Consider the following 21604-nt stretch of genomic DNA (forward strand, 5'->3'; position numbering starts at 1 on the left):
TCTGCTGGCAGGCTGGCTCTTCTCAGCTTGCAGATGGCTGTCCTCTGCCTGTGTCTTTTCCCTCTCTGCATGCCTATGTCCAAATCTCCTCTTCTATAAGGACTAGAGTCACACTGAATTAGGGGCCACTTTAATTTGATGACCTCTGGAAAGACCCATCTTCCAGTAAGCCCACATTCATAGGTACTGGGGGATGGGCTTGAGGATTTGGGGGAACATCAGGCAGCCCACAAGCCACCTGACCTTCTGCTGTCCTCTGGTAGCTCCTGCATCTCTGGGCTCATCACCAACTGTACCTCCTGGCCTTGTGAGGAGGGTGAGAAAGGGTCCCCACCTCTTCCCTCGGCAGCAGAGGGCCTGGGCTGAGTCGGCAGGGGTTGTGGGGCCCTCAGGAGAGATGGGGGGCTGCTGCGCATCCATCCTGGTAGTCACTCTCCCCTAGCATGCACTGTTCACCTTCTCCTTCCCCAATCCTGTGCACCCCAAGGCCAGCCCACATGGTCACCCTGGACCCCATGGAGTGTGTGCTCAGCCTCCTGCGGGCCTGCCCGACGCCACCGGCACCGCTTCTGTGACAGGCCCTCTAGCGTGTCACCATCCACCCTGGACCCGGGGCCCTCACCAGCCACGCCCACACCCCTCTGCCCAGGCCCGGAGGCTGAGGAGGAGCCGTGCCTCCTGCCAGGGTGTGACCGTGAGTGCCTGCCTGGTGCTGTAGCCAGCTCCTCCCCTGCCACCCAGGATGCCCCGTCCTGTGGACACCTCCCACCACCACTGCGCTCCAACTGCCCTGGTTCTCCACCAAGCCCTTCCAGACTCCTTCCTCTGATGTCCCCCAGGGGCAGGAGGCTGGGGGCCTTGGGGGCCCTGGTCCAGCTGTAGTCGGAGCTGTGGGGGCGGCCTGCGCAGCCGGACCCGAGCCTGTGACCAACCACCACCTCAAGGGCTGGGGGACTTCTGTGAGGGGCCTCAGGCCCAGGGAGAAGCCTGCCAGGCTCAGCCGTGCCCAGGTACCTGCCAGGGAGGGGGGTACCGGGGAGCAGAAGAGAAGCTGGAGGAAGCAGCACTGGGAGTGGGACAGGAGGCCCCCACCTGCTCTCAGCCCACTCTGTCTCCCTCCTAGTGACTGACTGCACTGCCATTGAGGGGGCCCAGTACAGCCCTTGCGGCCCTCCCTGCCCCCGCTCCTGTGATGACCTGGTGGTGAGTCTGCGCTCCCTCGACACTCCCAGCTGACCTCTGACCCAAGGGTCACCTTGTGGAGAGGCTGAATGTTGCCTTGGGCTCGTGGCCTCTTCTGACTTGGTGCTATGTGGCCAGCTCTGACGGAGACGGGTGAGGTCCTGGGCTTCACTTGACAATCAGCACACCAGGCTGGCTCCCCTTGTTCCAGAGAGTGACAGCTGTACCCAGAAGCCCTTGACTTCAGTGCAGCAAATGTTCCCCAAATTAAAACTTGTATCACAAACATATAGGGAGGGGAAATCACCCGGGGGTATCTTCTTAGATGCAATAAGCATTTTGGTGGGCAAACCTCATCTCTTGTGTTTGTGCATGTGAGTGAATGCTTACTGAGCACCTACCAGTCACCGTGGACACCGAAGGAGGCCAACACAGCGGGGCCCTGTCCCCATGATCACACATTCTGGGGGTAGGAAGACTGATGCAGCTCGAGATTGGACACCGTGATAAGCACCCTGAAGATTAAGATGGCCTTTGAGGCCCTGATGTGGGGAGCTGTGTGAGGGAGGTCAGGGAAGGTTCCAGATGTGGTGAGGGAGGGGGAGGTGCAAGAGGACTTGGACAGAACATTGTCGCTGCAGCAGGCAGGCCTGGCTACAGCGTCCCCAGAAGACACAGCTCTCTCCCAGAAGCCTCCCTGGCTCAGCCAGGTTTCTAGGGTCCCTGCTCCTGAAGTTCTAGGGAGGTCTGGTTGTGCTTCAGTTCCCAAGTCACTGGTCCAGGTCACCGACTGAACCCACCATCTCAAGACATTGGGGTTTGTCACTGGTAGGACGCCAGGTTCCAGGTCCATTCCCTGGGAGCCGCCAGGGAATGGCCTTCCTGCCCATTCCCCTTCTGGCCTTTCTTAACAGAGCTCCAAGGCACGAACGGTTAGAAACAGGAGGCCTCTCCACTACGGTCACACCTCTCTCCTCCCCTCCTCATCCTCTCCCTCCAGCCTCCTTCCTAGGGTCCCTCCACTGAGTCCCCCCACCCCTCAGGCCTTGTTTTCTGCTGACCAGAATCCTCCCTTGCTGTCCCTCCAGCACTGTGTGTGGCACTGCCAGCCTGGCTGCTACTGTCCCCCAGGCCAGGTGCTGAGTGCTGATGGGACCATCTGTGTGCATCCTGGTCACTGTGGCTGCCTGGACTTGCTGACCGGGGAGCGGCACCGTCCAGGCGCTCAGCTGGCAAGGCCCGACGGCTGCAACCACTGGTGAGCAGGCTGCACCCCTGTGGCAAGGAGGCAGGGATGTCCGCAGGAGTGGCCCCACCTGGCGTCTGAGCACTTGAGCTCCAGAATCTCAGCCAGTGGGCACCTTAGGCCCCACTGTCCCTGAAAAAATGTGGGCACCATAACTCCTATCTGATAGGTGGGGAAACCGAGGCAGCCAGTTCCATGTGTGTGCTGAGGGCTGGGTATACGTCCCCAGGGAGGAGGGGGCTGGTCATTTACTCCTGCTGTCCAGCCTCACCTGCAGCCCATAACCTGTAACCAGCAGCCATTCCCCAGTAGAACATACCAGCTGTGACACCCCTGGGCGGCCATCTGAGTGGCACAGGGAGAAGGCTCTTGGGATACTGGAGAGTGGGGAAATGGGACATAAACCCGAGGAATAGGGGGAGGAGGACAGGGAGAGGATGCCCAGGAGGCTGCATGTGGGGCCTGGGGCAGCACTGAGCTGCTCCCTCTCCCCACCCTGTGCCTGCCTCCCTGCCCAGCACCTGCCTGGAGGGGAGGCTCAACTGCTCAGAACTGCCCTGCACAGGTATGTGTCCACTTTGGAGGGAGGTGATGGTGGCCTGAGGGCTGGGGAAGGGATCAACTACACCCAGTGCCTGCCATTCTCCTCTCAGTGCCTGGAGGCTGGTGCCCGTGGTCAGAGTGGACGGCATGCTTCCAGCCCTGCAGAGGCCAAACAAGGACCCGCTCTAGGGCCTGTGCCTGCCCTGCTCCTCAGCATGGGGGTGCCCTGTGCCCTGGAGAGATGGGAGCCCATCATCAGAGGGAGACCTGTCCCAGCTCCACCACGTGCCCAGGTGTGGTGCCACCATAAGACCTGTGTCTCCTCACCCCTGGAGGCCCGACTGCTACAACCTCCATAACCTGGGGTCTCCCGGGCCTCCTGAGGTGACGATTGTTTCTTCCTGGTACAGTGGATGGAGCCTGGAGCCCATGGGGACCATGGTCTCCCTGTGACGCATGTCTGGGACAATCCCATAGGAGCAGGGAGTGCAGCCAGCCCCCCACCTCTGAGGGTGGCAGGCCTTGCCCTGGCGTCCACTGGCAGAGCCGCCCCTGTCACGACAATTCCACTCAGTGCGCAGGTGAGGGCTCCAGCAGGGCTGGGAGAGCCTGTCCGTCTAGGGAGGCGCTGACCCCGACTGCCCCACACAGCACTCGGGTAGGGGGGGCATTCTAGTCACTCACGGTCCTGGCCAAGGTGGCCAGTCTGAGCAGGTGGCAGGCGTGGCAGGAGGCTCTTGTCACCCAGAATGGTCCCTCAGCATCCACCCTCTCTGCTTCCCTCTTGCCCTAGATTGTGGGGGTGGCCAGAGTCTGCTGCCCTGTGGGCAACCCTGCCCCCGCTCCTGCCTGGACCTGTCCCCTGGGAGTGTGTGCCAGCCAGGCCCAGGAGGCTGCCAGCCCAGCTGTGGGTGTCCCCCAGGCCAGCTCTCCCAGGATGGGCTCTGTGTGCTTCCAGTCCACTGCCGCTGCCAGTACCAGCCGGGAGCCATGGGTCAGTGCCTCCCCCTGTCCCCCAGCAGCCCACTATCCCCTGCCTGGCCCCTGGGCCTCTGCCAATGGGGCCAACCTGAGGCTGCAGGAGAGGAAGGGGAAGGCCCCACATCCCAGGCTGTCCTGTCTCCTTGCTGAAGGACATGGGCACCGTGGGGTGGGGTACAGGAAGGCAGGGGTGTGGGGTGGGGACCGATGGGGAGCGCTGAGCTGTCTGGAACCCCCATGCTCACTCCTGTGCCCTTCAGGGATCCCCGAGAATCAGAGCCGGTCAGCAGGCTCTGGCCTCAGCTCCTGGGAGAGTCTGGAACCTGGAGAGGTGGTAACGGGGCCGTGTGACAACTGGTAAGGGGCTGTGGAGCCCAGCAGCAATGCCCACAGGGGAGTGGGCGAGGCCCATCCCTGAAGCCCTCTCCCTTGTCCCCAGCACCTGTGTGGCGGGCGTCCTGCAGTGCTGGGAGGTGCCCAGCTGCCCTGGAGCCGGTGTGTGGGGCCCCTGGGGCCCCTGGGAGGACTGCAGTGTTTCCTGTGGAGGAGGGGAGCAGCTGCGCTCCCGGCACTGTGCCCGACCCCCCTGCCCAGGACTGGCCCGCCAGAGCCGCACCTGCCACACCCAGGTCTGCAGAGGTGAGCCCCCACTGGCCCAGGCCCTGAAGTCCCCACTGAGCTTTGAGTCCCATCATGGCTTGACCCTGACTCATGGGCGCCTTTTGACCCCTCCTCCCCTCACTCCACCTGCCTCTTCCCTGGCCATTAGTGAAGGGGAGGCAGGGAGGCCGAGGGGAGCCTGTGGGAAAGGTGTTGTGGGGATGGGGATCCCGGGGGTGGAAAGCAGGCCACAGGAAGTGTGGGTGAGGGGTCAGCAGGAAGAACCCTGGGCAGAGCTGGGCACTGACAGGGCTGTTGCCTCAGAGGCAGGGTGCCCAGCTGGACGTCTGTACCGCGAATGCCTGCCCAATGGAGGATGCCCCTTCTCCTGTGCCCACGTCACAGGGCAGGTGGCCTGCTTCTCTGACGGCTGTGAGGAGGGATGCCACTGTCCTGAGGGCACCTTCCAGCACGGCTTGGCCTGTGTCCAGGTCAGAATTCAGCTGGCCAGGAGCACTGGCTGCCTTCCCCTGCCCCTCCCTGGCAGCTCACCACTTCAGCGACTCAGTGACCTCTGGCAGATGACCCCTTCCTCACTAAGCAGTACACTAGCCTTAGGGCTGCTCGGGACTTTGCTGCCAGCATCAGGGCAGAGTCGGTGGAGCCTGTGCAGTGTCCAGGGTGTCTCTCATTCTGGGGAAAGGGGACCACCTGGGGCCCACAGCTGGTGCCGGGGCTTGTGCTCCTCACAGCACTTCTCCTAGCCCCTAGCACCAGCTCAGAGCCACCCACAGGGCTCTAATGCCATACACTCAGGCGCCGCAGTGTGTCCCTTTAGCTACAACATCCAGTCCTCCTGGGCACCAAAGGGCAGGGCCTCCTCCAGTGCCCCTTGGCTCCCCCACACCATCCATCCACACCCCTTGGCCCAACCTTACCCATGTCTTCCACCACAGAACATGGTCTCAATGCCCTCCTTTCCCTGGCCCACCCTGGTGGGGAATTACCCCTCACCTTTGCTCTCCCTGCCACCCCCCCCATGCCTCTCTGCTCCTCTGCTGAGTCCAACAGGGGCCAGGAGCTTCCTTTCCTAATCTCAGTGGCATCCCCACAGTCAGTTCCAGGATGCCATGGCCAGAAGGGACCTGTGCAGCTGCCTCGTCCCACCTCATTGACTTAAAGATGATGTCACTGAGCCCAGAGAGGGGAAGGGACATTCCAAGGTCATGCACCCAAACTCAGTCACCCTGAATCCTCTGATTCCTGTCTGAGGCTCCCTCTGCCTCCATTTCCTGTCATCTCAGGGCCTGCTTGTGTCCTGCTGAGCACCCTACTCAGGAAGGTGGCTGATCCTGTAGGCCAAGCCTATGGCCTGTGTATTTCTCATGGTGTGTTTATGCCCCTGACACAGGTCCCCTGTCCCTCTTGCATCCACTAGTGCCCTCCTGGGACCCAGAGCCCTCTAGGTCCTTACACTGCTATTCCTTCTTCTCCCTTAAGAAGGCTCCCTTAAGGTGCCCCGTGAGCAGTTGTCCTGGGTGATTGCTGTCCCCTCTGTCCCACCCAGGAATGCCCCTGCATGCTGACAGCCTTGCTGCTTCGGGAGCTGGGAGCCAGCAGCACTGATGCTGGGGTGCACGCAGCCTCTCTGGGAGAGGAGGGTCAGCCCCTCAGGCCCGGAGATGAGCTGAGTCCAGGCCAAATGTTTCTAATGGGCTGCAGCAACTGGTGAGGGGGATGCCGAGGGTGGGAACTGTGCTGGGATGTGTGGGGAAATTTGGGGCCAAAGAAGGATGAGAGCACAGGAATTCCTCTCTGTCCCCTGCCCCTACCTGGCTGTCTTCAAGACTCTGACCCACACTTCTCCCAGTCCACCCTGCCCTGTCCCTTACGTGGGTTGCCTCTCCCCAGCTCCTGTGCCCACGGGAAGCTGTCTTGCTCCATAGAGGACTGCCCTGAGGCCCCCAGCTTCAGCCCGTGGGACCCATGGGGCCCCTGCTCCCGCTCCTGTGGCGGCCTGGGCACCCGCACACGCAGCCGCCAGTGTGTGCACCCCGCGCTTGCTACTGGTGGCCAGGGCTGCCAAGGGCCCCGCCAGGACCTCGAGTACTGCCTCAGCCCGGACTGCCCTGGTAAGAAAGCCAAGGGGGGCTTCTGGAGGAGACCCCATGTGAAGGGTTTTGAGGGGTAAAAAGTGTTCTGATGGGCACTGGAAAGGAAGGAACAGCAGGCAGAAGAGCGGCCTGAACAGAGGCCTTGGCACCCTGAGAGGGTGTGAGCTCGGGGCTGGGTGTCCAGGGACTTCAGTCACCATGAGGGAAGGTGAAGCAGGCCTGGTGCTGAGCACCCGCCTTGGGCTGGGGCCTGGCGCACTGCAGGCTCCCAAACATTTCTGAGCAGGGTCTCCTTTGACACAGGGGCTGGAGGGTCCACGGCAGAGCCAGTGACGGGCCTTCCAGGTACCTCAGACTCCCTGCAGCTCCCCATGTGGCCTCCCTGGGGCCTGCCAGGGCCTCCTCCCGTCCCATCACTACTTCTGGAGAGACGGAGCCCAGGGCTGACTTAGCAGGAGGTTCCCTCCCCACAGGTGGCTGGGGCCCCTGGGCGCCGTGGTCCCCCTGCTCCCGCAGCTGCACGGACCCCACTCACCCTGCATGGCGCAGTCGGACCCGCCTCTGCCTGACCAACTGCACTGTGGGGCGCCCCTCCCAGGAGCGCCCCTGCAACCTGCCCTCGTGCAAAGGTGCGCCGTCCAGCCTCAACCTCGGACTCTAACTGCTGCCCCTCTCCTAACACAGCCAGTGTCCAACCCCCCACCCCCAATATCTGATACCACTCAGACAACACCAATTTCTGACACTGATATCTCATGTCACATCAGTGTCTGGAACAGGGCCACTGGTCCTCTGCAGGAGCCCTGCTGTCTGTCCGGTGCTCACTCATGTATGTGCTGAGCACTCTCCACAAGACCACCCAGTCCCTCAGTAGCCCTGTGAGTGGGGGATTACTGTCCCCATGAGAAAAGAGTCATCAAGGCTCAGCTGTTGAAGCCACACAACCATCAGCACCAGATCCAGAACAGAAGCCCATGGTCTGGATGAGATCACAGCTGGCTGCACTGGAGGAAGTCCGCACTTGAGCTGGGGCCAGGGAGGAGAGGCCGGGCAGGCTTTGCTGGCTCCAGCTTCACTTTGTTCTGCAGAGTTGCAGCCCCTGTGCTCCAGCCCTGGCTGTGGGCCCGGGAACTGTTCCTGGACCTCCTGGGGCCCATGGGAACCGTGCTCGCGCAGCTGCGGGGTGGGCCAACAGCGCCGCCTACGAGCATACCGTCCCCCAGGACCGGGTGGACACTGGTGCCCCGACATCCTCACTGCTTTCCAGGAGCGTCGCTTCTGCAGCCTGCGTGCTTGCCCAGGTGAGGCGGCACACATGATGAGGGCACATCCATCCCACACCCCTCCCCAGACCTGCCCATAAGAGGCCTGGCATCCTGCTTCCTCCGAGGTGCCCAGCTTGCCCGACGTGCCACATCCGTCTCCCATGCCCGACACAGGCTTAGCCTCATGGAATGTGTGGGGACCTGCCTGAGCCAACCCCTGATGGAGCTCTCTTTCCAACACAGTGCCTGGGGGCTGGTCGCGCTGGAGCCCCTGGTCCTGGTGTGACCGGACCTGTGGTGGGGGCCAATCCGTGAGGAGCCGAAGCTGCTCGAGCCCCCCACCCAAGAACGGGGGTGCCCCCTGTGCGGGGGAGAAGCACCATGCCCGGCTCTGCAATCCCATGCCCTGTGGTATAGCAGTGGTGACAGCCGCTTCTCATCCCTACTGGGCTTCATTCTCTAAAGCATGTCCACCCCCACTTCTAACTCCATCCCCACAACACCCACAGGAACCACGGGATAGTGGGGAACAGGCTGTTACCTCACTGGCCAGTTAAGAAAACAGAGATCCAGAGATGAGTAGCTTGACCTGTGCACGGGGCAGGAACTCCTTGTGTGCACCTGGGTACAGCATGGCCCAGGATGAGCCACCGGGACACACCCTGACCACCCACCCACCCTGGGTAGAACTCACTCCCAGCTTTCCCCACCCTCCTGCTCCTGGAGAACCCCCAAGCTCAGACAAGATTTTCAGAGGATTTGAGGGTGAGCCAGTAGAAGCATGCTTGGTCCTCCTGGGGTGTGGTGGAGCCTGTAGCTGAGCCCTGTCCCCCAGCCCGCCCCGCTTCAGCTCCTTTCATCGCTCCTCCCCAGCTCACCACCCCAACAGGCCTTGGCTACTTGGTCCCTTCCTCCTCCGTTAGGAAACCCCCAGCCCACACTGCACACAGCCAGGCCCCTGGGAACAAGCCCAACAGAGCCTCAAGGTAGCTCTGAGATGCATAAATTCAGTCCCACTCAATGAACACTTCATGCCCCGCTGGGTGCTGAGAACACACCAGTGGGTAAGGGGAGCTCATAGGCCCTCTAGCCTCTAGAGATACGGGGGTCCTGGACAGGCAAGGGGAGGGGTCCTGAGCCCTGATCCTCAGGGTCCTCTTGACACTTGGCCTCCCCCTCCACCCAGAGGAGGGCTGCCCAGCAGGCATGGAGCTGGTCAGCTGTGCCAACCGCTGTCCTCGCCGCTGCTCAGACCTGCAGGAGGGAGTCCTGTGTCAGGATGGCCAGGCCTGCCAGTGGGGCTGCCGCTGTGCTGAGGGTACATCCAGGTGTTCAGTGGGAAGGCAGGAGGGCCCCAGGGGCCAGCACCAGCCTTCAAGGGCCATCTCCCCACAGGGTCCCTAGAGCAGGACAGCAGCTGTGTGCCAGTTGGGCACTGTGAGTGTACAGATGCCCAGGGCCACAGCTGGGCCCCAGGGAGCCAGCACCAAGATGCCTGTAACAACTGCTCCTGCCAGGCGGGGCAGCTGTCCTGCACAGCTCAGCTGTGCCCACCTCCTGCCCACTGTGCCTGGAGCCGCTGGTCAGCCTGGAGTCCCTGCAGCCACTCATGTGGGCCAAGAGGATTGCAGAGTCGCTTTCGGTAGAGGGCCACCAAGACTAGAGGTCCCCTCTCCTGCTCGGGTCTCCCTTGGCCTGGTCCCCTCTCCAACATGCCATTCCTGGGTCCTGTTCTCATCCCATGTCCCGGTCCACCTGTGTCCTGGTTACCAAGCCTTTCTCTAGCCTCCCTTGTGCCCACCCTGGAGTTTCCCCTGGGGTATCACCCCAAGGCCTGAAGGGGAAGTGAAGGCCAGAGCTGTTGCTCATCTCTTCCACCCTGGGCCCTGCCAGATCGTCCACATCAGGCTCATGGGCCCCGGAGTGTCAAGAGGAGCAGTCCCAGAGCCAGCCCTGCCCTCAGCCTCCGTGCCCACCCCTGTGCCTCCATGAGGGCCGTGTCCACACCCTGGGGGACAGCTGGCTACAGGGAGAGTGCCAGCAGTGGTAAGTTCAAGGCAGGAAGGGTGATCCTACTGTCCTGGAGAGCGGTACCCTAAGTGTGGACTCCTTCCTCAGCTCCTGTACTCCAGAGGGCATAATCTGTGAAGACACCAAGTGTCCAGGTCTGGGGTTCATCCCAGGTGGCTGGGGCCCCTGGTCGCCATGGTTCCCCTGTTCCCGCAGCTGCACAGAACCCACTCACCCTGCGTGGCACCCACCTCAGCCCTTCCTGCTAGCCTCATGTCTCTCAGGCCGTCCACTCTGTGTCCTGTGTCCCTACCCCTGCCACCCAACTGCTGCCCCGGTCATGATGGTCCCTCCCGCCCTCTGGTCTTTGCTGCCCACCTCACTCCTCTAACTACCTATGCCCTCCCACACTGACAGGGAGCTGGACGCTGTGGTCCCTGTGGTCCGACTGCCCTGTCTCTTGTGGAGGAGGAAACCAGGTGCGCACCCGGGCATGCGTGGTGCCGGACCCTCACCACAGGGAGCCGCTCTGCCAGGGCCCTGACACCCAGACCCAGCCCTGTGGGCAGCAGCCATGCCAGCCGCTGCTGGAGGCCTGCTCCTGGGGCCCATGGGGCCCCTGTTCGCGCAGCTGTGGCTCAGGCCTGGCCTCCCGCTCCGGGTCCTGCCCCTGCCTGCCGGCCGAGGCAGAGCCCACATGCAACGGCACTTTCCCACACCTGGACACCCAGGCCTGCTACGAGGGGCCCTGCCTGGGTGAGTATGGCGAGGAAGTGGAGCCCTGTCCATTGCTCCCACCTGGGGAAATTCAGGGAATAACGTGTTGTCCTCGCCCCCCCAGCACCCCTGATATATACCTATACCCATCCCCCCAACATTTGGCTGATTTCCTTCCTCTTCCCTTCAAGCCCTTTGCCACCTGACCTCCTCCCCAGGGAGACAGAGTCCACCCAGTGAGACCTTTCTAACCCTTGATTCCCTCTTGCCCGTGTCCTCTGCAGGGTCCCAGCCAGGGGAGGGCGAGAGGGGAGGATGCAGGGCAGGGGCTGGGGGAGCCAGAGAGGTGCCTGCTGATGTCCCCCCCACACACACCCCCTGTCCCTAGAGGAATGCCTGTGGAGTGGCTGGAGCAGCTGGACGCGCTGCTCATGTCAGGTGCTGATGCAGCAGCGCTACCGGCACCAGGGCCCAGCACCTGGCCGCATGGCAGAGGGTCCCCCCTGCACCCGCCTGGATGGCCACTTCCGGCCATGCCCGACTGGAAACTGCTCAGGTGAGGCCCAGGAGCCAGAAGCCAGGTTGCTGAGCAGGAGCAGCAGCGGTTCCTATCACAAACCCAGGGCCCCCTAGACCCCAGGACAGTTTCCTATGCCTGCACTGACCCCTGCCCCGGTGCCTGTTTACTGTCCCTGCCAGCTACTCTTGCCCCACAGGCACACACCAAGATTTTCCCACTCCATAGCTATTGGTCTCATGTGGCTTTGTCCCATGTAGCTGTCCCAGTGACAATGTGTCTCTCAGTTCCCATTGAAGCTGCCCTCCATCTTGTCCCTGCCAGTCCCTGGAGCACCCACCAGGCCCAACCCTCAGCTCCCTCCTTGTACCATTACCTGGCTCTCTGAGGTCCAGACCATACTAATCCTCCCTTGGGGGGACACAGGAGCCCAGCAGGTTCCAGATGGGGGACACAGCAGGGGCAGTCTTATACTCTCACCAGGTGACCCCAGGAGCCTCCCTGGGATCACACAGTATGTGCTGGGGTGCGGGAGGATGTCTCTGGGCTGCTGCCCCAACAGCCTGCCTCCCCCCAGAGGACAGCTGCACACCTCCCTTTGAGTTCCAGGCCTGTGGCTCCCCCTGCGCCGGCCTCTGTGCCACACACCTGAGCCGACAGCTCTGCCAGGACCTACCACCTTGCCAGCCTGGCTGCTACTGCCCCAAGGTGAGGGCTGGGAGCTGGGGACACCCCAAGAAGAAGAGTGCCCTCTCTTTGTGATGCCCTGGGGGACCCCCACCTCTTCCAAACCCTCAACACCTCTTCCCAGCTGTGTTCATTCCCACATTCATTCCCTTAGTGACCGCATGGGCACCTACTGCCGGTCAGCATGGTGTTGGGCATTTGGGTGACACAGTGATCACCACATAGCCCTGTCATGTCTCTCCTTCCACATAGGGGCTGCTGGAGCAGGCTGGGGCCTGCATTCCCCCCGAGCAATGTAACTGCTGGCACATCTCAGAAGAGGGAGCTGAGGTGACACTGGCCCCTGGAGACCACCTGCAGCTGGGGTGTAAGGAATGGTGAGTGATGGGGTGATGAGAGGCAGAAGGCTAAGGCCAGGGAGTAGAGCAGGGTCCCCCCAAGAGGCAGCCTGGCCTAGCAGAAAAGGCCAAGCTAAGCCCTCAGGTCTAACCCAGTCTGTGGGCAGGTGGCCCCAAGGTGCCAGACTTTACAGCTCCCTCATCTTGCCCCAAATACACCCAGAGCTCAGGCTGTCCCCAAAGGAACCCTCCAACACACACAGCTCTGGGCTGGGTCCTGCCTGCCAGAGCCCACTCTGATGTTGCCTTCCCACAGTGAATGCTGGCATGGAGAACTGCGCTGCACCAGCTGGGGCTGTGAAGGTAACCCTGGCCCGGGGAGACAACTGTCCCCATTTGCCCAGGGTGGGGTTTCCAGGAACTTTCAGTGCTAAAACTGGGATAATCCCAGATAAAGGGGACCCTTCCCTGCCCCTAACCTCCTTCAGTCTTTCCTATTTCCTGTTCTTCCTGATCATAACCCTGAGCACCCTCCCTGCCCACTGGGGTCTCTGGGTGAAGGGGTCCCTGGGACGTGCACAAACATCCTGCCCTTCTAGGGCTTCTGCCTCTGAGCAGCTGGTCCGAATGGTCACCCTGTGGGCCCTGCCTGCCCCGAAGTGCCCTGACCCGTACGTCCAGGACTACCCTGGAGGAGCACTGGCCTCCGAACACAACAGGCCTCTGGCCACCCACGACATCCCTGATGGTTTCGGAGCAGCACCGCCACCGCCTGTGTTTGGACCCTGAGACAGGGAGGCCCTGGGCTGGGGACCCTCAGCTCTGCACTGCACCCCTTAACCAGAAACGCCTCTGCCCTGACCCCGAAGCCTGTCAAGGTAGTGAGGAGGGGCAGAGGCCAACAGGGAGGAACAGGCCTGGAATGGCAGAAGGGGGTGGGAAGCTGGGCCACAAGTTCATTCTAGTGGACAGGAGTTAGCCAACCTGCTAGCCCTCCTGCTTGCCTCTGGGGGATTTGAGGCTGGGGTAAGGTCCAAGCAGCAGCTGGAAAGAAGGGGAGCCTGGCAAGGCTTCAGGACATGTTTGCAGAAGTCAAGTCCACAGTCTAAGACAGGGAAGGAGGTGGGGTCAATACACTGACCTACATTTTCTTTCCCAGACTCATGCCAGTGGAACCCTTGGGGACCCTGGAGCCCCTGCCAGGTGCCCTGTAGTGGAGGCTTCCGAATGCGCTGGAGAGAGGCAGGGGGCCTCCCTGGAGGAGCCTGCCGTGGGCCATGGGCTCAGACTCAGAGCTGCAATATGGGGCCCTGCCCAGGTAATGCCATCTCAGCATCCAAAGGGTTGCCAGGACTGCATTCAGAAATAGCACCTGCACAGGGTTGGTGCCTCTGTCCTGGAGTTGGACAGGACAAGAGGGGCCACTGCCCTGGATGCCAAGAGTGTCCTCAACACAGATTCCTACCTTTTGGGCCCCAGGAAAAAGCTGTGAGGCTAAGGACACTGTGCCCACCCTTGAATGTGCCAATCAATGCCCTCGAAGCTGCATGGACCTCTGGGACCGAGTGCAATGTCTGCAGGGACCCTGCAGTCCAGGTAGCCAGCTGTGCTCAGCCTGGCTTGGGAATTCTGGGGATGCCTGGTTCCCTTTCACTACCTCCTGCTTCCAGAAAGTGTGAGACCTGGGTCGAGGATGGAGTGGGCTGTGGGGTGGGGGGTAAGATCAGACTGCCAGGTCATCATAGAGTACAAAAGTGGGTCCTTACTTGTAGTAACCAGCTCTGAGTCCTGCACAAAGGCTTTGTCAAGCCCTGCTTTTATGAGGAGGCTCACAGGTGCTATAAGGGTGACAGGATGGTGATCACACACACAGGGCAGGCTAGAGTAGTGTCTCCTGTGCAGCAGTGGGAGAGATTGTGCAGACCCACATTTGCATCAGGTGTGGCTGCTGGAGGGACCCACCATGTAAGCCTTGCCTGAGCACCAAATCTTCTTTGTCCTCCCCACTTCTACCCTTAGGCTGCCGCTGTCCTCCTGGCCAGCTGGTGCAGGATGGGCACTGTGTGCCCATCTCCTCTTGCCGCTGTGGCCTTCCCAGTGCCAATGCCTCTTGGGAGCTGGCCCCAGCCCAGGTGGTGCAACTGGACTGCCACAACTGGTAAGCTCCCATAGTGATGCCCTGGCGTAGGAGATGGGGGGCAGGTCAGGGCTGTGGACCCTGCAGAGGAGTGAGGTTTTATTCCCCCTGCTTTGTCCCTTGTCCACAGCACCTGCATCAATGGGTCTTTAGTGTGCCCACACGTTGAGTGTCCAACCTTGGGGCCTTGGTCATCCTGGAGCAAGTGCTCAGTTGCCTGTGGTGGGGGCACCATGGACCGTCATCGGAGCTGCAAGGAACATCCTCAGGGGGCACTATGCCAGGCCCAGGACATGAAACAACATCAAGACTGTAACCTGCAGCCCTGCCCTGGTGAGCACCCTGGGCCCAGGGGCCTGCCATCCCTCCCTCCGTCCCTCCATCACTGCTGGATCCAGGCCTCGATCTACCTGAGTGGAGGCGGAGGTTGGGAAGTCCCATCAGCCTCATCCTGGGACACTCCCACTTCCCCCACAGAGTGCCCCTCAGGCCAGGTGTTCAGTGCCTGTGCTGCGTCATGCCCAAGCCTCTGCTCACACCTGCAGCCTGGCACCATCTGTACGCAGGAACCCTGCCAACCGGGCTGTGGCTGCCCCAGGGGACAGGTGGGTACAGCTGCTGGGTCCTGACTCCTGCCTGGGGAAGTGGGCAGGTTGGGAGGTAAGAGGCAGTGTCCACATTCAAGCAAGCCTGCCCTCCTCAGCTGCTGCACAATGGCACGTGCGTGCCCCCTGCTGCCTGTCCCTGCACTCAGCTCTTGCTGCCCTGGGGCCTCACCCTGACTCTTGAAGAGCAGGCTCAGGAGCTGCCTCCGGGGGCTGTGCTCACCAGAAACTGCACCCGCTGGTAAGCCCAGAGACTTGGAGTGGGGAGCCGGGTGAGGACGGGGTTCCTGAGAGGGGCAGAGGGGAGGATTGCTCAAAAGGCTCTGAGCTGTGCTTCTGTCCTCCCAGTACCTGCCAAGATGGAGCCTTCAGCTGTTCCCCCATCGACTGTCAGGGTGAGATGTGGCTGTCCATGCCCCTCAACGCCAAGGCTGGTCAGCCGGAGCAGGGGCGAAGCTAAGCTATCTCCTCAGGAAGCCCCTTCCCTCTCTGTCCACACTGCCCCCTCCCTGCCCTGAGGCCCAGCAGTCCCTGCCCAGGACTCCTAGGCACTGTCACACCGCCCCACCTGTAGGGTGTTCACCAAGAACATGTGCACACTGAGCCAGGGCCACCGGTGAGGCCAGGTTCTCTGTGGAAGGTTCTGTCCTGCTGTTGAGGACATTGAGGCCCAGAGCGGTAAGCAAAACAATCCACAGATCTCGATGGATTCAGAGGAAGACACGGCCAGCCCCAGGCACTCCCAGCCTGGCTGGCAAGAGGGGGCCACCACCAGAACAGGTAGAGACAGGAGATCACGCCTGGGCACTGACAAGCAGGCAGTGTCACAGCATGTGAACTTGGTGCCAGAACACAGAGGTCAGGGTGGCAGGATGGCCAGGGGGTGAGACCTGGGCCCAGCTATTTGGGTGGGTGGGTGGGTGCAGGTGGCTAGAGCTGAGGAGAAGCACTTGGGAAGAAGAGGGGTCTGAGGGCTGCCCAGCAGGGCAGGGGATTGAGGCTGGGCCCAGGGCTGACCAGAGAGTGGGTGGATGGTCTTCTCTACAGAGTGCCCCCCTGGGGAAATGTGGCAGCACGTGGGTCCTGAAGAGCTGGGTCCCTGTGAGTGGACATGCCAGGAGACAAACACCACAGCAGCTCAGGGCAACTGCAGTGCTGTCCAGACCCCGGGATGCATATGCCAGGAAGGGTACTTCCGTAGCCAGGCAGGCCCCTGCGTCCCCGCAGACCAGTGTGAATGCTGGCACCACGGGCATCTCCACCTGGTAAGACGTGTCCCCCTGCCTGACCCCAGGCTGCCCCACCTGCCGAGTATCTGTAACTTTCCTGGCTGCCCTTACTCCCAGGACCTACAGCAGTGGAGCCGGGCTTGGCCATCTCAAGGGACAGAATCTAGCCCTGGGTGGGACCCCTGCTCTGGCCCCTAGGGCTTGTCACTTACCTGAGACTCATCACCCGACTCCAGTCCTAGACCACTGTGCTGGCTGGGTGCTCCCAGGCTGGGTTCAGGCCCAGGATGTTACCATGGAAAACTGGGAGAGACCAAGAGGTGACTTTTCCCCACCCCCACCCCCAGCTTGGATCTGAATGGCAGGAGGACTGTGAGAGCTGCCGATGCCTCCGTGGGAGGAGCATCTGCACCCGGCACTGCCCCCTCCTCAACTGTGCTCAGGTACCCCCTGGGCTCTGCAACGCTTCCAGGTGGCTCCTGGGCTCTTCAGGGGTCCTCATCTATGACTGATCTTAGGGTTCTACATAGGCTGTGTGGGGTGTGGGGATGGGGCCATCCTTCTGACTCAAACAAGGGCCACTCTGCAGGACGAGGTGACTGTGCAGGAGCCAGGGAGCTGCTGTCCCACTTGCCGCAGGGAGACCCTGGGTACGTAGGATCTGGGTTCTGGTCCTCAAAGATGCAGCCCCTTAGCCCTCAACCACTTCTGCATCTCCTTTCTCCCCAACTGCCCCTATACCCCAACTTTTTAGCCTGGTGTGTGCCCACCTTGCCCAGGCTGCTCATATAGGGATTAGAGGATGAAGCTCTATAGGGCTGCATCACAGCAGCTGGCCACCCCCACCCCACAGAGTCCCAGGCCCTGTCCCCCACACACCCCCTTCCCAGGGTCCCCTTAGTCCTAGCCTCCCCCTCTGCCCTGCTTCCACCTCCTGCCTCTTTTACTTGACCCTTCCACACACAGAGGCACAGTCAGCCTCCTGCCGGCATCTCACTGAGCTTCGTAACCTCACCAAGGGCCCCTGCCATCTGGACCAGGTAGAAGTGAGCTACTGCAGTGGGCACTGCCCATCTAGCACCAACGTCATGCCTGAGGTGAGCCAGAGGGTGCTTACAGGCCCGGAGTTCAGGTCAGATGGTGCCCCTGGGGTCCTCTCACTAGGACTTCTACTCTGAGACCATTTCCTCGTGCCTCTGACCACCTGAAAGACAGAGCTGCTTTCCAACCTGGTCCCCAAAGATGCGGCCCCTCAGCCCTCAACCACTTCTGCACCTCCTAGAGATGCTTTCCCAAATCTCTTTTGGAATTTTAAAAATGTAGTGAAGAAAGTAATTGGGAGATGTAATCAAATAATCTTTGTAGTTTTGTAACATGGTATTATGTGAATGTATTACCTGTCTCGAAGGAGAAGAATAAGGCTGGGGATGTGGCTCAGTGGTAGAGCACTTGTCTAGCATGTGCAAGGCCCTGGGTTTGAGCCCCAATACCACTCCCCCCACATACACACACGGAATTATAACTAGTTTAGTTGTAAAAAGATCACTATAACGTTGAAGGGCAAGAAGGGGCCTGTTCTGGAAAGAGAGCTCACTTTATACTGGATCAGAATTGCAGTTAGGGTTTAATTAGGGTTTCAATATTATCAGCCCATCTATCCAACCAGACCCTAAGCCCCTGGGGGTGGGGGAAGCTGTGTCTTTCCCCTGCTGCTTTCTTTTAACCTGAAGGTTGTTGACCATTCAGGCTGGCAGAAGTGAAGAGGGCGGTTTCTTGGGAAGTGAGGCTTGCTGGTGACACTTCCCTCCCAGCTCAGCTACCCTGCTTGTCTAGGAGGATTGGGATCAATACTCCCACCTCAGATGGGAAAGGCCAAGGAACGGTTTAGTCCTTCCCCAATTCAACCACCCTGTCTCGCCCAGGAGCCCTACCTGCAGAGCCAGTGCGACTGCTGTAGTTACCGCCTGGACCCCGACAGCCCTGTAAGGATCCTGAACCTGCGCTGTCCAGATGGCCGCACCGAGCCAGTGGTGCTGCCGGTCATCAACAGTTGCCAGTGCAGCGCCTGCCAAGGTGTGTCTGCACCCCGCCCAGCCCCCACCCCCGCACCGGATGGGGGCGGGGCTGCAGGAGGGGTGGGGACCGGGCAGGGCGGGGCTCTGGGGCGGGGCCTGATGCGGGTGGGGCTCCCGGAGAGGCGGGGCCAGGGACGCATACAGTTAGTTCCTAGACACTTCCATCTTCCTTAAGTTCTTACAATGCCATCTTGTCCCCTTCTCAGGATTCTCTTTATTTCTCCAATCGTACATAAGCTTGGGTGTTTGGAGTAACTCATACCTGGTTCAAATCCCTGCTCCTCTGTGATTCTGTAGAGCCCCCAACGACCTCAGCTTATTTAACCGATTTATGAGACCGTGAGTGTGAAGTACCTGGTATATAACTGAGGTCGCAGTGTGGCAGATGAGGGAGACACAGACGGAAGGGCTCCGATGCCTCCTGGGTTGCACACAGTGGAAGAGCAGATGCCAGCTTCTGCTGCCCTGCTTTCGACCCCCTTCCCTCTCTTGCTAGCCTATCTGTCCTCTTCTTGTCCTCCAGCAGGTGATTTCTCAAAGCGCTGACAGGTTCCACCAGATGCGTCACTGCTGTCCCTCTTATGACATTTGGACTCAGAGGCACTGATCATCTCCTCCCATGCCCATCCATCCCCCATTCTCCCAAATAAAATCACACTGGCAGCAAGTCCATGAGTAGAGTCTCCATGCAGGGACTGGTGGGAAGGCCGAGGAAGGATGGCTCTGAGCCCTGCCTAGCCCTGCACAAAGACTTGGTCTTCTGAGGACCTCTGTGAATCTGTCATGGATTCACCATGGCATTCATGGTGACTGGTGAACCTGGGAAAGACACTTTCCATAACAGGGCTTTGGTGTCCTCCTCTATAGCAGGATAAGGCTGAATATAATCTGAAGACCTCTCCCATTAGGCGTCTACAGTGCCCAGGTCATATCCCTCCACTGAATGTGATTTCAGCTGCAGCACACTACAGAATTCCATGGAAGCTCAGGAACAAGTTTGCTTCTCCTCCTCCTTTTTATGTCTCTCCCTCTCCCTGCGCTCCCACCCCCGTCTCTGTCTTTTGTTGTTGTTGTTGTTTGGTTGGTTGGTTGGTTGGTACCAGGGATTGAACCTAGGGGGCTTAACCGAGTTACATCCCCAGCCCTTTTTATTTTTTATTTTGAGATAGAGTTTTGCTAAGGTACTTAGGGCCTCACTAGGTTGCTAAGGCTGGCTTTGACCTTTCAATCCTCCTGCCTCACCCTCCCAAGCGCTGGGATTATAGGCAGGTGCCACCACACCAGGCCTCAGTGAGGTTTTGATTCACATTTCCTAAATGGACCAATGATGCTGAGCATTTTTTTTTTTCATGAGCTGTTTTCTATTATCCTCTTTTCAAGCTTCTTTTTCTTTCTGCCCTGGGCTTTTCTGACACACAGACTGCACAAGAGTAGCCAGGAAGGAATATAAGAGCAGCAATGGGATGTAGTTCATGTCTCTGGGGTGACCCTCAACCACTCAGGATGAGAGCTGCAGATAAATGCACCCCCTCCCATTCCTCGGAGAGTCATGGCGAGCATCCTGTACAATTCTGAGAAGTGCAACCAAGCCCCCAGTGCTCATACCACTGATATCTCTCTCTCTCTCTCTCTCTCTCTCTCTCTCTCTCTCTCTCTCTCTCAGTGGGGTTCAATCCCCACACCCTTGCACATGCTAGGTAAGCACTCTGCCACTGAGCTACACTCCAAGTCGCCACAGGGTGATCTCTAAAATGCACCTTTGTGTCAGTTCTTCCTCTTCCCTGCTTCCTTTCCCAAGTCCCTGTGAGATCCCTTTCTAGGACCAAGTTCTTGTCTCAGGCTCCACTTCCAGGATGGAAAGGGTGGGAGCCAGGCCAACCACTTCTGCTCTGGGACTCGGTGATGCTACATGTTAGCCCCTCTGAATCACAGTCCTCAGACACCCTGCAGGCCAGAGTCCCATCCAGTTAAAGCTATTGGCAAAAGAGAGAGGACCTAAGATAGTTGGAAAGTAAGAGTGTCTCTAGTTAATAGACATGGGACACAGGAAGGGGGACTCCTGGGTAAGTGAACATTGGGACTTGAATTGTACGTAAGGCTATACATGGGGTCAGTCATACAAGTTGGTGGGATTCCTGAAAGGGCTACCACTGGGCATATTCAATTTCCATATGTTTCCTAGAAACCATTACTTCCTGCAAATCCTTCCCCCCTCCTTTTTCTCTGCACATCCAGTTCCTATCTGGTCACCTACACCCCTCGTTTATCTTCCTCATGCTCCTCCAGCGTCTGAGTCCTCCCATTTTCTAAATCTATCAGTCCCTGCTTAGCTCCTCTTTCTTTCTTGACCAGTAGGGATGAACACCTTCAATTCCTTCATGCTTATATCCTTCTCACAATCCCTAGAATTTCCAAGTCCTTAGCCAGTATCTCTCCTATATCTCCAGAATCTCTCCTGTACCTGGTGTAATGCAGTAAACCATCATTCTCCCCCTCCGGGGAATTCAGCAGTCCCCCTTAAGTCAGCCATGGCAGTCAGCAGTGACCCTCCCACATATCTGGGTGCACCAGAGTCAACCATGGCAGAAATGGTGACAGATCCCTATCATAAAACAAGAGAGCAATGTGCATGGGCATCCCCTCAAAAGCACTGTTTCTGTGGTTGTTCAGTTAACTGTTGCTGTGTAACAAATCCCCACAAATGTAAATAATCCCCATTAATTTTCTTATAGGTTTGTAGAACAAGAGCCTCACATAGCTGAGTCAGATTCTCTGCTTAGGACTCACAAACTCAAAATCAAATTTGGTGACACATCAGGCTCTTACTTGGAGGCTCTAGGGAATAATCTATTTCTAAACTCACTCAGGATGTTGAATTCAGTTCCTGGTAGCTGTGGGACTGAGGTCACCCCTTCCTGCTGACTGTCATTTCTCAGTATTCCTTCTTGAAGCCAGCAAGAGCATCTTGCATCTCTTTCTCTGGCTTCAAATCTCTCTGACTCCATTTTTGCCCCATATGGAGAAAAATCTACTTTTTATAGGGCTTTTATGATTATGTTAGGTCCACCTGCCTAAGCCGGGAAACCCCATTCTAAGGTCAACAGTGCCATATCACACAACCATGGAAGTAATCTCATCAGATCCACAGGTCCTGGAGATCAGGGTGGGGTTCTTTGAGAGCCATCTGAGAAGGTCTTCTGCCATGGAAGTTTTGCATAGCCGTCAACAGTCCCAGTTTGGCTTCAAAGACCCTACTTCCCACCTGGTGGCAATAGCCAACCATTGATAATTACTGATTCTTGATCACATATAATTTTCCATGGGGAAGGACCATCAGAAATGTGGAAAGAAAATGTGC

The 21604-nt window shown here is 59.3% G+C and overlaps 1 protein-coding gene across 1 annotated transcript in view; it reads left to right on the forward strand.

The window, feature by feature from the left end:
• LOC308643520 (SCO-spondin-like) overlaps window positions 1-18792 on the forward strand; it is a gene marked incomplete at both ends in the record, with an annotated part of 50935 nt that extends 32143 nt beyond the window's left edge. Inside the window, 41 exons of the mRNA XM_081283344.1 lie at window positions 264-316; window positions 488-694; window positions 840-1010; window positions 1124-1203; window positions 2271-2440; window positions 2947-2993; window positions 3082-3264; window positions 3382-3552; window positions 3765-3965; window positions 4213-4309; window positions 4392-4591; window positions 4883-5043; window positions 6120-6280; window positions 6464-6684; window positions 6970-7011; window positions 7140-7295; window positions 7755-7967; window positions 8175-8342; window positions 9118-9249; window positions 9327-9573; window positions 9825-9977; window positions 10050-10114; window positions 10359-10697; window positions 11047-11214; window positions 11753-11883; window positions 12115-12239; window positions 12517-12563; window positions 12800-13078; window positions 13360-13518; window positions 13680-13796; window positions 14220-14358; window positions 14468-14670; window positions 14815-14942; window positions 15041-15183; window positions 15291-15337; window positions 15990-16207; window positions 16519-16614; window positions 16761-16821; window positions 17132-17268; window positions 18094-18244; window positions 18770-18792. Of these exons, the coding sequence (XP_081139470.1) occupies window positions 264-316; window positions 488-694; window positions 840-1010; window positions 1124-1203; window positions 2271-2440; window positions 2947-2993; window positions 3082-3264; window positions 3382-3552; window positions 3765-3965; window positions 4213-4309; window positions 4392-4591; window positions 4883-5043; window positions 6120-6280; window positions 6464-6684; window positions 6970-7011; window positions 7140-7295; window positions 7755-7967; window positions 8175-8342; window positions 9118-9249; window positions 9327-9573; window positions 9825-9977; window positions 10050-10114; window positions 10359-10697; window positions 11047-11214; window positions 11753-11883; window positions 12115-12239; window positions 12517-12563; window positions 12800-13078; window positions 13360-13518; window positions 13680-13796; window positions 14220-14358; window positions 14468-14670; window positions 14815-14942; window positions 15041-15183; window positions 15291-15337; window positions 15990-16207; window positions 16519-16614; window positions 16761-16821; window positions 17132-17268; window positions 18094-18244; window positions 18770-18792 (6010 nt within the window). The remainder of the gene's footprint in view (window positions 1-263; window positions 317-487; window positions 695-839; window positions 1011-1123; window positions 1204-2270; window positions 2441-2946; window positions 2994-3081; window positions 3265-3381; window positions 3553-3764; window positions 3966-4212; window positions 4310-4391; window positions 4592-4882; window positions 5044-6119; window positions 6281-6463; window positions 6685-6969; window positions 7012-7139; window positions 7296-7754; window positions 7968-8174; window positions 8343-9117; window positions 9250-9326; window positions 9574-9824; window positions 9978-10049; window positions 10115-10358; window positions 10698-11046; window positions 11215-11752; window positions 11884-12114; window positions 12240-12516; window positions 12564-12799; window positions 13079-13359; window positions 13519-13679; window positions 13797-14219; window positions 14359-14467; window positions 14671-14814; window positions 14943-15040; window positions 15184-15290; window positions 15338-15989; window positions 16208-16518; window positions 16615-16760; window positions 16822-17131; window positions 17269-18093; window positions 18245-18769) is intronic.
• Window positions 18793-21604: the final 2812 nt, after the last annotated feature.

The sequence above is a fragment of the Spermophilus citellus genome (genome assembly GCF_964194105.1).
Source record: "Spermophilus citellus genome assembly, chromosome: 3".
Classification (NCBI taxonomy): Eukaryota; Metazoa; Chordata; class Mammalia; order Rodentia; family Sciuridae; genus Spermophilus; species Spermophilus citellus.